The following is a 15,260-nucleotide window of genomic DNA, read 5'->3' as shown; positions in this document are numbered from 1 at the left end:
GCAGTTACAAAGTTAATGGAAGGATATATTCTTCTGGAGTATTTTATAGCTGTACTGGAATGAAAATTATAAAATGACAGATTATTTGTAACAGTATTATGAAAAGGGTAGTTACTACTCACCATTATATTGTGAGTAGCAACCATCCTTTTCGTAATATTGTTACATTCCATTCTTGGTTTTCCATTGTTAGATTATTTGTAATGTGTTTCATCTGGGAAGGATCCACAGCCTTCACATATAATAACTAAACATGCTCATTTCTACTTACAACCGTCAAAAATTATTTTAGTTTTTATTTAACTACACTACTTCAGTCAATTTTGGACTAATTTTAACATTTAACATTTGTAGTTACTGAGTGCTTGGGAAAGTGAAAATCTACACTAACTATGCACTATTAGAATAAAACTTTCAGTTTTAATGCTTGTACAAAGTTACACTGTCTTTCACAATAACTTTAGACCAGTCTTTTTTTTTTTTTTAAAAAAAAAAAAAAAAAAAAAAAGAAAGAAGAAGAAGAAGAAGAGAGAAAATTTTTCCTATGTCTAATGCTCTGGGTAAATTTAGGTTGTGCCATAAGGAAAGCAAATGTTAATAAAAAGTAAATGTAAACGGTGTTAATTCAGTACTGTAGGTTTACTTCAATATATCAAGATATTTGTATAACCTGGCATTTTTCAACTTAAATCACTGTCACCAAAAGTTCTCTTCACAGCCAATGCATTTAAAGAGTAATCATCAGTTACCATTTGCTGATACCATTCGCAAAATTGCATTCAGTGATCAGGATCATCATCATTAATTGCGTGCAGAAATCGTGGAATGTAAACTTTCTACTTTGCAGCTTTCAGAATTCTTCATACATTTGTAGTGCTAACCCCCACTTCACATGCACATTGGGTAGCAGACTTCTGTAGAAAACTGACAAACATTTCCAACACAAGAGCTGATGAAGCATGACTTGTAGCTGTACGCTGTCTTGATCGTCCTTTGTGAATATCACAAATTGTTCCATGCAATTCAAACTTGTCAGTCATTCGTTCAATTCTTAGGCAGGTTGGCGGCTCTGTTTCAAACTCTCACCTCCACTGACGTTGCACTTCAACAGCATTATCAAACTTAAAAAACCACTTCACAATACATTTTCGTTGCTCGAATGTCAAGCGTGTTCCAGCCGTCTTGTTTTCTCAATACCGAAATGAAAGTACTAACATCTGTTGAGCCATACTACAACACATATCATACACAGACCATACAACAACACATTTGTAGCTCAAATCGAATGACAATATTGATATCTTGATAAAGCCTGACAAAGAGAGTATACATTTTTCTGGTGGACTCTGTATATTTTTGAACAAAAATTGTATACACAACAATATGGTGTTTTGTTTTCTTCCTCACAGTTGGTTTTTACAGAAAACAGGAAGGTTTTATTTATGAAATGATAATTAAATCAAGATCCTAAGCTGTCGACAGGCGTTGATATATATCAATGGGGACAGTGGAAAATGTGTGCCCCGACCGAGACTTGAACCAGGGATCTCCTGCTTGCATAGCAGACGCTCTATCCATCTGAGGCATAGAGGGCACAGAGGATAGTGCGACTGCAGGAATTTATCCCTTGCACACTCCCCGTGAGACCCACATTCCCACCTTAATGTCCACACACTACATTCGTAGTGCCCATTACACTCATTACTCGCGGCAGATAATCTTACCGAGTCCCGTAAGAGTTCAGGCAATGCATGTGCAGCCAGCACAGAAGAAAAGAGGTCAATGGCTTGTCAACCTTAACTATATGAAGATAGTATCTGTTCTTTCGGATTTTGTTTGAATTGCATGGAACAGCCACGGTTTGCTGGGAAGCCTTTACGCATCCTCCTTGTAGCCACAATCTCTTTCCATTTTGTCTCACAGTGGGATAAATACACTGTGGTAACAAAAGTAATGGGATACCTCCTAATATTGCACTGGACCTCCTTTTGCATGGTGCAGTGCAGCAGCTTGATGTGTCATGGACTCAACAAGTTGCTGAAGGTCCCTGGCAGAAATACTGAGCCATGCTACCTTTATTGTCAACCATAACTGTGAAACTATTGCCAGTTCAGGATGTCATGCACGAACTGACCTTTTGGTTATGTCCCATAAATGTTCAATGGGATTCAAGTCGGGTGATCTGGTCAGTCAAATCATTCGCTTGAATTGCCCAGAATGTTCTCCGAACCAATCGGGAACAACTATTGCCCGGTGACATGACATCATTGTTTGTGAACATGAAGTCCATGAATGGCTGCAAATAGTCACCAAGTAGCCGAACATAACTACTTCCAATTAAGTATTGCTTCAGTTGGAACAGAGGACGCAATGTAATCCATGTAAACACACCCCACACTGTCATGGAGCCACCACCAGCTTGCACAGTGCCTTGTTGACAACTAGGGTCCACGGCTTTCTAGGATCTGCACCACACGCAAACCTTATAATGAGCTCTCCTCAACTGAAATCAGGATTCATCTGACCGATTTCCAGTCATGTAGCATCCAAACAATATGATGAGAAGCCCAGGAAAGATGTTGCAAGCGATGTTGTGCCGTAAAAAAAGGCACTCCTGTCAGTTGTCTGCAGTCACAGTCCATTAACACCAAATTTTGCTGCACTATCCTAATGGGTATCTTCACTGAATATCCCACATAGACTTCTGCAGTTATTTCATGCAGTGTGGCTTATCTGCCGGCACTAACAACTCTGCGCAAACGCTGCTGCAAGAGTAGGCCGTTGCCACTGTGTTGTCGGTGGTGCTTGAAAGTTGGTATTCTCAGCACACTCTTGACACTCTGATCTTAGAATTCTGAATTCCCTAATGATTTCAAAAATGGAAAGTCCCATGGATCTAGCTCACACCACTAGTCTATGTTCACAGTCTAATAATTCCCGTTGTGTGATCATAATTACATCAGAAACTTTTTAAATGAATCACCTGAGCAGAAATGACAGCTCCACCAATGCACTACCCTTTCATACCTTGTGTATGCAATACTACTGCCTTCTGTCTATGTGAATATTGCTATCCCATGAATTTTATCACCTCAGTGTATATTAACAATAATCACAATTACTTTTGAAATAATAATCAGTTACTTACTTTTTTCCCACTTGTCTTATTTTCATTTCACTGCCCCTCATAAATGAGCAGAATGAATGTAACATTTTGATTAATCGTACAAGTGATCCACACAGTGTGAATTAACTAGCAAGAGGCCTGTGGTGCCTTTTCACAGTCCTCTCTTTTTCATCCTTTGCACTGAGATGGTAAAGGCATAATTAGTAATTAACTGATCAAATATTACTTTTTATTTCTGTGCTTTTGACGGCAGCTCACCTCTATTCCGCACTGATGCAGTTTGTAGATGTTCTTTATTTCAGCACTTGCACTTACCTTGTATGTTCTCATTAGTAGTTTTCTCTTTGAAGTTTCTTTATTTCTTCTGAGAAATGTGTTCATCATTGTAAACACCTGTTGCATTACAGCATCCTGTCGGAGATCATCTCTACCCTTCAAGCAGAATACACCACGTTTAGTCAGATAATCAATGAAGCAGTGAGAAACAAAAGTAACACAAAGTGCTTGCAGGAAAAAGAACATTTAAAGAACAAGCATCAACATCAAATATAACATAGTTACAACACCATCTCTGTAGTTGAACAGTGCTGTAGCTTACTTCAGTGCAGAAGTAGCCGGGTTCGATTTCTTTCCTCAGGCACAGAGGTCTGGAACTGTATCCAAAAAGCCTCGTGAGGTGAAACGAGAAACACCTCGAATAGAGAAGCAGCAGCATGATAAGGATTTATCTACTGGCAATAACAGCTGGAAGGATTGATGACATGCCAATCACACATCCCAGACCGTAGATTGCTCCTTGTACTATCTTGTAGGGAGCAGTTGGCCAGTCAGAACAGGTCTACGACCTAACTGAGAGTGAATGTTTATGTTACATTTTTTCAAATACTAGCTTGCTATGGAATATTTGTGAACGACATATATTGCAGTATCAAATTTGATCCCTGAACCAATTCACCTTGCAGCAATTGTCTCTTTCTTCCAATCGTATAAAAACAAGTTAAAACAGTTAAAATCACACAAGACAGACACACTGATAGGTGCTGTACAGGAAACGAACACATTCCTGTTTTAGGTGTAGCACTGGAGGTTGCACCTCCTGATGGTAAGCTCTGGCCATGCTCTATGTCTCTTTGTCATCTCTTTTTTCGTTTAGAAACAAAGAGTAAAAAAGCTTATTGCATTGTTATTCTGTAAAGTGTACTGCATGTGAAAGCAAAGTAACTTGGAAAATGCACAAAATACTCCAATTTCTTTTTATATGCATGTCAACAAAAGCTACATCTCTATGTCTAATATTACAACTGAAATGGCTTGTATCTTTAATTTGTCCTCCTGCATCCAGTAAAGTGCTTCACCATTTTTAAATTGTATTTTCCACAAGTGCTTATCATGCAACAATGATCGTAAGACATTTGTAAGTGGATCTATTGAAACAAATAGTGTCACTGTGCAGTCTGCAAATTATATTTTACAAGACCGCTAATGCTATTAACAGTAATCCACCCTTTTAGTGGCGTTAACAGTTCCCCCCTGACATTAAATTGTCTGGTATCACAATAATCATACCCATCTTCAATCGTTACTACAAGTAGAGAAGCATTTCTGAAATTGTAAATCTACCTTTCACAGATATTCTTCTAAGTGCTGTGTTGTACTTGGGTACTCTGCAGTATGCTAATTAATGACAGCAATAATATTTTTCAAACCAAGATAGTGTGGGATCTGTCTTTATGGCCAAGGTCACTAAATTATGGAAACAAGATTATAACCAACCATGCACGATATCAGGGCATCAGATGTTCACTGTGATCCATTCATTAGACAGGGAAAGCTTACCAATTCCTTTCATGTTTTCTGGCAAGAGAAGAGTATCTCTCAGCAGTAGGTTTCACTCCCCCCTGCCAATCACACTTCACTCCACATTAATTCACAACATAAGCGCACTACAATTTATCACAGTCGTCTATTCAATGTAGTTATAGATCTACAACTTATCCTGGAGTTTGAGGAAGATAATACTAATCCATGTTTCATAGGAGCTTCCTCTGGTAAAATATATTAACAGAAAAACGTAATAGCTGAGAATACTGATGGAAAAACATACACACAACATGCCCCCCCCCCCCCTCCCTAACCCAATTTAAGCCTTTGTGTACCCATATACCCGAGGAGGAACAAAACTTCAGAAGTAGTGTTCACTATACTTGTACTACTGTTAGAATTCCACATAGAATTATCTGAGTGCATATTCATTTTCACATATCTAAGTCATTGCATGAGAATGCAGCATCTAGTCCCCCCCCCCTCCCCCTCCCTCCCCTTGGTGGGGAGGCTCGCGTGCCGCAGCGATACAGATAGCCATACTGCCGTACTGTAGGTGCAACCACAATGGAGGGGTATCTCAGGGGCAACAGTATGGAAGATAGACTGATCTGGCCTTGTAACACTAACCAAAACGACCTTGCTGTGCTGGTACTGCAAATGGCTCAAAGCAAGGGGCAGCTTTACTGTATGGTTAAATGATGATGGCATCCTCTTGGGTAAAATATTCTGGAGGTAAAATAGTCTCCCATTTGGATCTCCAGGCAGGGACCACTAGGGGGGCATTGTTATCAAGAGAAAGACAACTGGCATTCGGATCGTGGAATGTCAGATGCCTTAATCAGGCAGGTAGGTTACAAAATTTAAAAAGGGAAATGGATAGGTTAAAGTTAGATATAGTGGGAATTAGTGAAGTTCGGTGGCAGAAGGAACAAGACTTCTGATCAGGTGAATATAGGTTATAAATACAAAATCAAATAGGAATAATGCAGGAGTAGGTTTAATAATGAATAGGAAAATAGAAATACAGGTAAGCTACTACAAACAGCATAGTGGACGCAGTATTGTGGCCAAGATAGGTACGAAGCCCACACCTACCACAGTAGTACAAGTTTATATGCCAACTAGCTCCGCAAATGAAGAAGAGATTGATGAAACGTATGACGACATAAAATAAATTATTCAGATAGTGAATGGAGACGAAAACTTAATAGTCATGGGTGACTGGAATTCGGTAGTAGGAAAAGGAAGAGAAGGAAATGTAATAGGTGAATATGGAATGGGGGTAAGAAACGAAAGAAGAAGCCATCTGGTAGAATTTTGCACAGAGCATAACTTAATCGTAGCTAACACTTGGTTCAAGAATCATGAAAGAAGGTTGTATACATGGAAGAAGCCTGGAGATACTAGAAGGTTTCAGATAGATTATATAATGGTAAGAGAAAGATTCAAGAATCAGGTTTAAATTGTAAGACATTTCCAGGGCCAGATGTGGACTTTGACCACAATCTATTGGTTATGAACTGTAGATAAAACTGTAAACTGCAAAAAGTTGGGAATTTAAAGAGATGGGACCTGGATAAACTGAAAGAACCAGAGGTTTTCGAGCGTCTCAGGAAGAGCATTAGGGAACGATTCACAAAAATGGGGGAAAGAAATACTGTAGAAGAAGAATGGGTAGCATTGAGGGATGAAGTAGTGAAGGCAGCAGAGGATCACGTAGATAGAAAGATGAGGGCTAATAGAAATCCTTGGGTAACAAAAGAGATATTGAATTTAATTGATGAAAGGAGAAAATCCAAAAATGCAGTAAATGAAGCAGGCAAAAAGGAATACAAACATCTAAAAAATGAGATCGACAGGATGTGCAAAATGGCTAAGCAGGGATGGCAAGAGGACAAATGTAAGGATGTAGAGGAGCATATCACTAGGGGTAAGATAGATATTGCCAATAGGAAAAGTAAAGACACATTTGGAAAAAAGAGAACCACTTGCATGAATATCAAGAGCTCAGATGGAAACTCAGTTCTAAGCAAAGAAGGGAAAGCAGAAATATTTAAGGAATATATAGAGGGTCTGTACAAGGGCGATGTTCTTGAGGAAAATATTATAGAAATGGAAGAGAATCTAGTGAAAATGAAATAGGAGATATGATACTGCATGAAAAGTTTGACAGATCACTGAAATACCTAAGTCGAAACAAGGCCCCTGGAGTAGACAACATTCCATTAGAACTACTGACAGCCTTGGGAGAGCCAGGCCTAACAAAACTCTACCATCTAGTGGGCAAGATGCGTGAGACAGGCGAAATGCCTTCAGACTTCAAGAAGAATATAATAATTCCAATCCCAAAGAAAACAGGTGTTGACAGTGGTGAAAATCACCGAACTATCAGTTTAATAAGCCACAGCTGCAAAATACTAACACGAATTATTTACAGACGAATGGAAAAACTGGTAGAACCCAACTTCGGGGAAGATCATTTTGGATTCCCTAAAATGTTGGAACACTTCGAGGCAATACTAACCCTACGACGTATCTTGGAAAATGGATTAAGGAAAGGCAAACCTATGTTCCTAGCATTTGTAGACTTAGAGAAAGCTTTTGACAATGTTGACTGGAATACTCTCTTTCAAATTCTGAAGGTGGCAGGGGTAAAATACAGGGAGCAAAAGGCTATTTACAATTTGTACAGAAACCAGATGGCAATTATAAGAGTCGAGGAGCACGAAAGGGAAGCAGTGGTTGGAAAGGGAGTGAGACAGGGTTGTAGCCTATCCCCGATGTTATTCAATCTGTATATTGAGCAAGCAGTAAAGGAAACGAAAGCAAAACTCGGAGTAGGTATTAAAATCCATGGAGAAGAAATAAAAACTTTGAGGTTCGCCAATGACATTGTAGTTCTGTCAGAGGCAGCAAAGGACTTGGAAGAGCAGTTGAATGGAATGGATAGTGTCTTGAAAGGAGGATATAAGATGAACATCAACAAAAGCAAAGCAAGGATAATTGCATGTAGTCAAATTAAATCAGATGATGCTGAGGGAATTAGATTAGGAAATGAGACACTTAAAGTAGTGAAGGAGTTTTGCTATTTGGGGAGCAAAATAACTCATGATGGTCAAAGTAGAGAGGATATAAAACGTAGACTGGCAATGGCAAGGAAAGTGTTTCTGAAGAAGAGAAATTTGTTAACATCGAGTATAAATTTAAGTGTCAGGAAGTCGTTTCTGAAAGTATTTGTATGGAGTGTGGCCATGTATGGAAGTGAAACGTGGACGATACATAGCTTAGACAAGAAGAGAATAGAAGCTTTCGAAATGTGGTGCTACAGAAGAATGCTGGAGATTAGATGGGTAGATCACATAACCAATGAGAAGGTATTGAATAGAATTGGAGAGAAGAGAAATTTGTGGCACAACTTGACTAGAAAAAGGGATTGGTTGGTAGGGCATATTCTGAGGCATCACGGGATCCCTAATTTAGTATTGGAGGGCAGCGTGGAGGGTAAAAATCATAGAGGGAGACCAAGAGATGAATACACTAAGCAGATTCGGAAGGATGTAGGTTGCAGTAGGTACTGGGAGATGAAGAAGATTGCACAGGATAGAGTAGCATGGAGAGCTGCATCAAACCAGTCTCTGGACTGAAGACCACAACAAAAACAACAACAACAACAGTTGTGATGAAATTCACATTTTTCTTTCTTTCTAAATTTTTAGACGTACAATTTTAAAAGGCCAACACACAGCGTACCTGAGGATAAAGCCTTACTGCTTTGAAACTGACTGTCAAAAAAACAGAATTGCTGAATGTGGAGCTTTTTTTGGCTGGAATGTTGGCCTTTGCAAATGTTTCAAGAGTTTTTTTCCGAAATGGTCTCTTCTCACTTTCTTCTTTTGGGGACTATTTAAGCTTTCAACAAATGGCTGTTTCTGTTGAGCAGCAGCATTTTCCTGCCCATGAACAGAGTGCTGCTCTGATTTAAGGTGTTTTTCAACATTATTTTTCTTTGGCTATCCAACGCAATTATTACAAAATCTCCAGAATACTGATTTCAAATTTTCGTGGCCATTTATAGCCATGTGACCTATACCTGACAGTGCTAAAGATAGAACCAACAAGGTACTTAGAGCAGAAGTACAACTGAAAATAATTCTATCTGCACGTTAGGGAAAGGCTTTCGGCGTGATGAAAATAAATTGACAGGTTTTCTCTTCTGATCGCTACGGTGCAAAGTGCGGACACTATAAACTGGGAGTCGACCATGAGCATGAACTAGAATTATGACCACCATATGGGAAGGGAGCAGTGCAAGGAAACAAGCCCTGTACCCCCTCTTAGGGTAGCAGCCTACACCCACATTCGGTCTGTTTGTGAAACTGGAACTGATACACTGTTGGACATTGTTGCTCCCTTATGGTGCCATGAGAGTCATATTCAAACCTCATGATGGATGTTCAAATATGGAAAGGAAACAATGAGCAACATACAACACAAAGGGTTTGGTAATGACTAGCATGCAATTTCTTGCTGAGATTAATCAACAGTGTTGTAAATGACATTGTTCAGGCCCATCCTTTACCAGTATTTGATGCAATCACCCACCATCTAAACCTACCATATTACACCAGGTTTTCACCTTAAGCTAGGTGACAAACATAAATGTTTCTTGATGCTAGGGTCCATGGTTGAGTCCTACAATGCCTTATGTGGCACGTATCTTATACATCACTCATACCACCCACTACTGGTATGGCACCAGAGCATGGAGTGCACTGCTACATCACTACATTCATGCACTTCTTATTTTGCAAATACATTCTTACACTCAATATCTTTCCACATTGGGCTTTGCCAGATAATGTGCAGTAAAGGTAATAAAAAAACCGGTTACTTTTTAGATACATGTGCACAAAAAAGCCATTTCAAACTATCTCTGACAAAAATAATTTGTCTCAATACAATTCACTATGAAATACCATTTATTAGGTTATTTTGCATTTTGAGACAGAATTCACATCTACAATGGTTGACTGAAATGTAATGCCTCTACCTTCGTAACTCTTCAACAGTTGGCAGCATTGGTATGCAGCAGGTACTGGCTTGTTCCGTAGCCTCTTCTCTACAGCTCCAGTTGGTGGGAAGCCTTAGCATTGAACGGTTGTGTTGTTACAGTGTAGTGTAAAGTATGGAACCCTGTGCAGACTGTTGGTCAATACAATTTAAGCAATGTGCCGTCATTGAATTCTTGACAGCAGACGGTGTCACCCCAAAGGAGATTCATCAGAGAATGAAAGCAGTTTATGGTGATTGTGTTGATGTGAGTCCTGTACGTCCTTGGGGTGGGAACATCTGACCTGCGTGACGAAGCGTTGGACAGCCTGTGACAGCAACCACTAAGTTTCACAAGCAAAGTGTTGACAGATTGCTTCAGGATGATCGTCGTATCACTCAGAGAGAAATTGCAAGCATAATTGGCATTTCACAAGAAAGTGTAGGTCACATTATTGCTTTGCTTGGCTATCGGAAGACCTGAGACTTGAAATTTGCCAGGAACTTCACTCGCGTCACGAGAATGAAGGTGACACATGTCACCATTCAATAGAGTCAGGAGACAAAACGAGGGCACACCATTACAATATGGAGACGAAACATCAGTCTATGGATTATCGACACAAAGTCTCGTCCCAGGAAAAGGAATTAGACGCAGCCCTCAGCTGGATAAATCATGGCCACTGTGTTCTGTGATGCAGATGGTGTTATCTATGTTGATTTCCTCAACAATAAATTCAGAGCGTTACATCGCAATGCTGCGAACTCTGAAACAATGGCTAACAAGGGTCCGGAAGGAAAAGGGAAATGTTTTCCTGCAGCATGACAATGCCAAACTGCACATTTCACGTGTCACCACCACAGCAGAACTTCAGAGACTGAATCGCACCACCATACGGCATCCTCTATACAGTCCAGATTTAGCACCATCTGACTTCCATCTGTTACCGATGCTGAAAGACGATCTGCGGGGACATCATTATGCTTCTGATGAAGACACTGAGAGAACTGAGTGACTGTGGTTGTGGAATGAGAGTGTCAACTTCTGCTGTGATGGCTTCAGAAAACTTGTTCCTCATTGGCAGAAATGTATCCAATTGGCTAGTGATTATGTGGAAAAATGAATATTTGTAATTAAAGATCACATTCTAAGGATCATTTCTGCATTTGATTTGTTAAAATATTCCCATTCAAAACCAGTTAATGAAGGTGGAGGCATTACTTTTCATTCAACCCTTTTATATTGCCATTTATTGCATATGTGAGTTTTTCAGGTCCCTTGATCTTCATTACTTTTGCATAGTACTGTTTGATACTGTAGGGATTATCAGGGAGGAACAGTTTTAACTGCTTTTACAATTCATTCTCCTCTCTACCAGAGAATTTACTTTTCTGCACCTAACTGCGAAGACTCTTTGAGTTGCGTACTCTGTTTATCTCTGAACGATACTTAGTGCCAATTACTTTCACAAGCAGCACAGGATGCACACACAAATTATTTGTAAACTAGTACAAATTATAATATTTGAGCCAAACAAATAATAATAAGCCCACATTTTTTTTATTGTTTTGGACTTCGGTTTTCTCATGTGATTAACTGTTTCTAAAAATACTTTGTTATGTTATGTTTTATACTATCAGGTGCATTTTCTCTGATATTTAGACAAGTATTTGCAATTTCTTTTTTGCAATGTGTAGCTGGAGTCAGCCAAAATACTGTTCATGTGACACCTAGTGTCAGTGGAAAGATTTTCAAAAAGAGATTATAAGCAGAATTTTAAGTGCCCATTCGATACAGCAGTCCAAAATTGTCTAGTGCGATACATTTTAACAGGGTCAATAAAACACAAAGAACAACGAGTACTCGAGGAGCGTCAGAGAAGAACAGCTGTGTGGCGGTAGCAGTTAGTGTGGGCCAGGTTGCTGCTAGAGTACTAGTTATTCTTTATGTTTTACTGTCTCTGTTAATACGTATAAACAAAACTAATATTGTACTACACTAATTTTAGACTTTACATTACAAAATGCACCTGATTACTCTTAGAAGTGACATTCTGTACATAGGCATGTATTACAAATGACTAATACGATTATGTGAAACATTTGCTATACTTCATTAACATGTGCCCAAGAACCAAACAAAACTTTCCTATTAAGATCACACAGGACAAACACATAAAGCACAGTTAAGACAACAAACTTCTGAAAAGTGATTTAATGAAAACAAGACACAAATAAGAGTGCAGAATGCAACAAAAGAATGACAAAAAAGGAAAAAGATAATAATTCTGGCATACGTGAAAACTCTGAATAAACTAGACAAACACAAACAACAGGTATGAACAAGAAACAAAAACATATGGAATTTGAAACAAGAAAACTAATTGAGTTCATATGTAACCTTAATATGGTTTATGATATCATACTAAAACTAACTTGTGACTTTGTGATTAATGAGTACATTACAACATAAAATGCACATTTCACTACAGAAGTCTTCCAACTTAGTTCACAGTATAATGTTCCCTCGCGTCTGGATCCAGATACCTTCAACAGCCAATAATGTCCAATACATTTCTACGAGGCAGATTGTACTTTGATTTTGCTCTTTTATACCTACATCTAAATTTTGCATATCCCTGATAGCTGAGCTTACTTTTTACTGTGTTATGCATTTAGCTTTCCTCCTATGTCTTTTATGGAAGCAGAGTGAAGAAAAATAATTGCTTACATATTTCATTCAATATAATGTTATAATCATTTAGGAGTTTTATGTACAGAATAGTAATGTATTGTGATATTTCTTCTTCAAAATAGATCTTGAAATTTAGAAATAGACTTTTACAAGGTAGCTGGTATTCTTTGATGATCTCCTAGATCCAATTTTTCAGTATCTCTGTGAAGTTCTCCTGTGAGTGAAACAAAACTATTATCATTCACATGGCTATTTTTCACGTACACTTCATGCACCCCATTAGCCCAACATGAACTTCAAGCTCCTGCAGAATTCCATTATAAAACATAAAACCATTTTTGTTACCTCTGTTGCAGACAAAATGTAGCTTGAATCAAAGTCTGTCACTTCTTTTACACATAACGGAACCCAAGTGATTGTTTCACTATTATCCTCACTTAATTGTTACTCTTTCAGTTTGTATTAGGCTATTAAGGATGTATTATGTCTGTAGTTAATGGCTACTACAGATGCCTCACCAGGCAAAACTGCTTGGGGACACTGTATATTCTGCTCCTTTCGTTCAGGAGTGTTTGCAAGTTAAAAATATATTTTGAAGGACTACATGCAGGTTATTTAGTGACTGTTTGGGTCCCAATGTTATCACCACCACCACCACCACCACCACCATCTGTGAGTAATCTACGGTTGCAATCAATGTTACCTGTTAAGTTGTTAACATACAATATGAACGTTAATGCTGATACAGTATTTTACTTTGGCAAATGTGAAATAATTTTAGTTTTGCGGGATAAATGTCCATTGATAATGTGCTGTTTGTAAATGGACATCTGTTGAGGGACCACATAATACTATCTCGGCATAAGTAAGTGTATTTATTTCACAGTGGACATTGTTTTTAAGGTGTAAAATAGAATATTCCTGCAAAGTACAAAGTATGAATACTGATTCTGCAGTATTTTTTATTCTGCAAACACATTAACTGTACAAAGTATAATTTTATGTCATAAATGTGAGAGTAGAAGACTGAAAATAATGAGACTATTGACAGTTGTGATATCAACAAAGGCAGACAGCACTGCCAGCTTATGACAGTTATAGTCTGAAGTGTTAGAACACTGATGGAAGTATGGGACTGAATAATTTAATAATTTACATTTTTTGTGGGCTGTGAGAAAACAGTTCTTTAGGAGGTTCTCTCAACAATTTCTCATTTTAGTACTTGAATGGCCTGTAAAGGTACCAGCCATTACTTCCACACAAAGTTGGACACTTAACCAGGATGGTTACTCAAATTTGGAAAAAAATTTAGCTCAGAATTCCAGGAGTGAGAAGGAAGATGGTGTCCAGAAGCTCCTTATAAATCAATGGTGAATTATATACCAGCCCTAAGCAGTAGTTTAATTTCCATACAAGGTTACAAATGCAGAATTCCCTGAGATTTTATGAAATTCCATGAGATTTCCCTGATTCTTCCAGGTAAAATGCAGCTTCCAGAGAATTCCATATTTTCTAAAAGAATCGCCACCCTGCTAAAACGTGTGTAGCTGGATATTGTAAATGTCAGAAACATATAGTTTTGATCATTTTTGAATGATAGAAACATTATAAGGGTGGTTTTTTTCTATTCATAAAGCACATGAAAAAGCACATATGATGTTACAAATACAGGAAAGCTTATGACAAAACCACTAAAGTCTACACATTTTAATCTTTGAGATTATATATTAATCAACTAATCAAGAATCTGCTAACCTTCACTAGCTGAGGTCGTTTAATGCCATCTGTTCCAATGCATACAATTTTTTTTGGTGCATTCACTCCACCCACCATCTGATAAGTTTTTTCAAATCCTGCAATACCTGTACGTGAAAAATTTGTCTGAATTACATCATTTCAAGTTATGTTTCTCCCAAGTTTCTAAGCATTTCACTTATATACAGTATGAAAACATCGTAAGATTCTTCTTGCCAATTTGAATAAGCAACAAATAACAAACATTAAATAACAGAAAATATCTATACAAGAAAAGTAGCCTTATTTGCTTACAATGTGATAGATGTTTTTCCTAACAGGGAGACCACGTGGCAATTGGATTTTTGTATTTTCTTAATTCATGGTATGTGAAGTTCATAACTGAAATTTCAACCAACCAAAGCAATTTGAGGCATCTTTCAGAACTTTTCAAGAAAATTGACTTTCAAGTATTGAGTGTCTTTAATACCCTAATTTTAGGTTGACTTTTCAACAGTCATTGTGGCTACGTGGTAGAATGTAGTGAACCTTTCTTTGATTCCTGCTTGATGCAAAATTTTTTAATAAAGGAGCATGTTTTACAAGCATTTCCATGAAGATACATAAATATGAAAAATTTTAATTTGTAATGTTCTTTTTTGTTACTTAACCTTTTTCATTGACAGTTTTCAAATAAAAGATTGGTTATTAAGAACTTATATTTGCAGCAAAAACTGGATTTTTGTGTGTGATATGTAATTACAAATGAAAAGATGTGCATTTTTCATAAAAATGACAGTTTGACATGCGTTAATTCGCATATATTCTATG

General features: G+C 37.9%; 1 protein-coding gene across 1 annotated transcript in view; it reads right to left on the bottom strand.

Moving 5' to 3' along the window:
* Window positions 1–15,260, bottom strand: part of LOC124591556 (serine-protein kinase ATM-like) — a 456,741-nt gene that overhangs the window by 51,918 nt on the left and 389,563 nt on the right. The window contains exons 39-40 of the mRNA XM_047131742.1: window positions 14,451–14,557; window positions 3,443–3,559 (exon numbers count right to left, since the gene is read on the bottom strand). Of these exons, the coding sequence (XP_046987698.1) occupies window positions 3,443–3,559; window positions 14,451–14,557 (224 nt within the window). The remainder of the gene's footprint in view (window positions 1–3,442; window positions 3,560–14,450; window positions 14,558–15,260) is intronic.

The sequence above is a fragment of the Schistocerca americana genome, chromosome 2, assembly GCF_021461395.2.
Source record: "Schistocerca americana isolate TAMUIC-IGC-003095 chromosome 2, iqSchAmer2.1, whole genome shotgun sequence".
NCBI classification, from domain to species: Eukaryota; Metazoa; Arthropoda; class Insecta; order Orthoptera; family Acrididae; genus Schistocerca; species Schistocerca americana.
The sequence above is the reverse complement of the archived record's forward strand: the minus strand, read 5'-3'. Positions and strand labels throughout refer to the sequence as shown.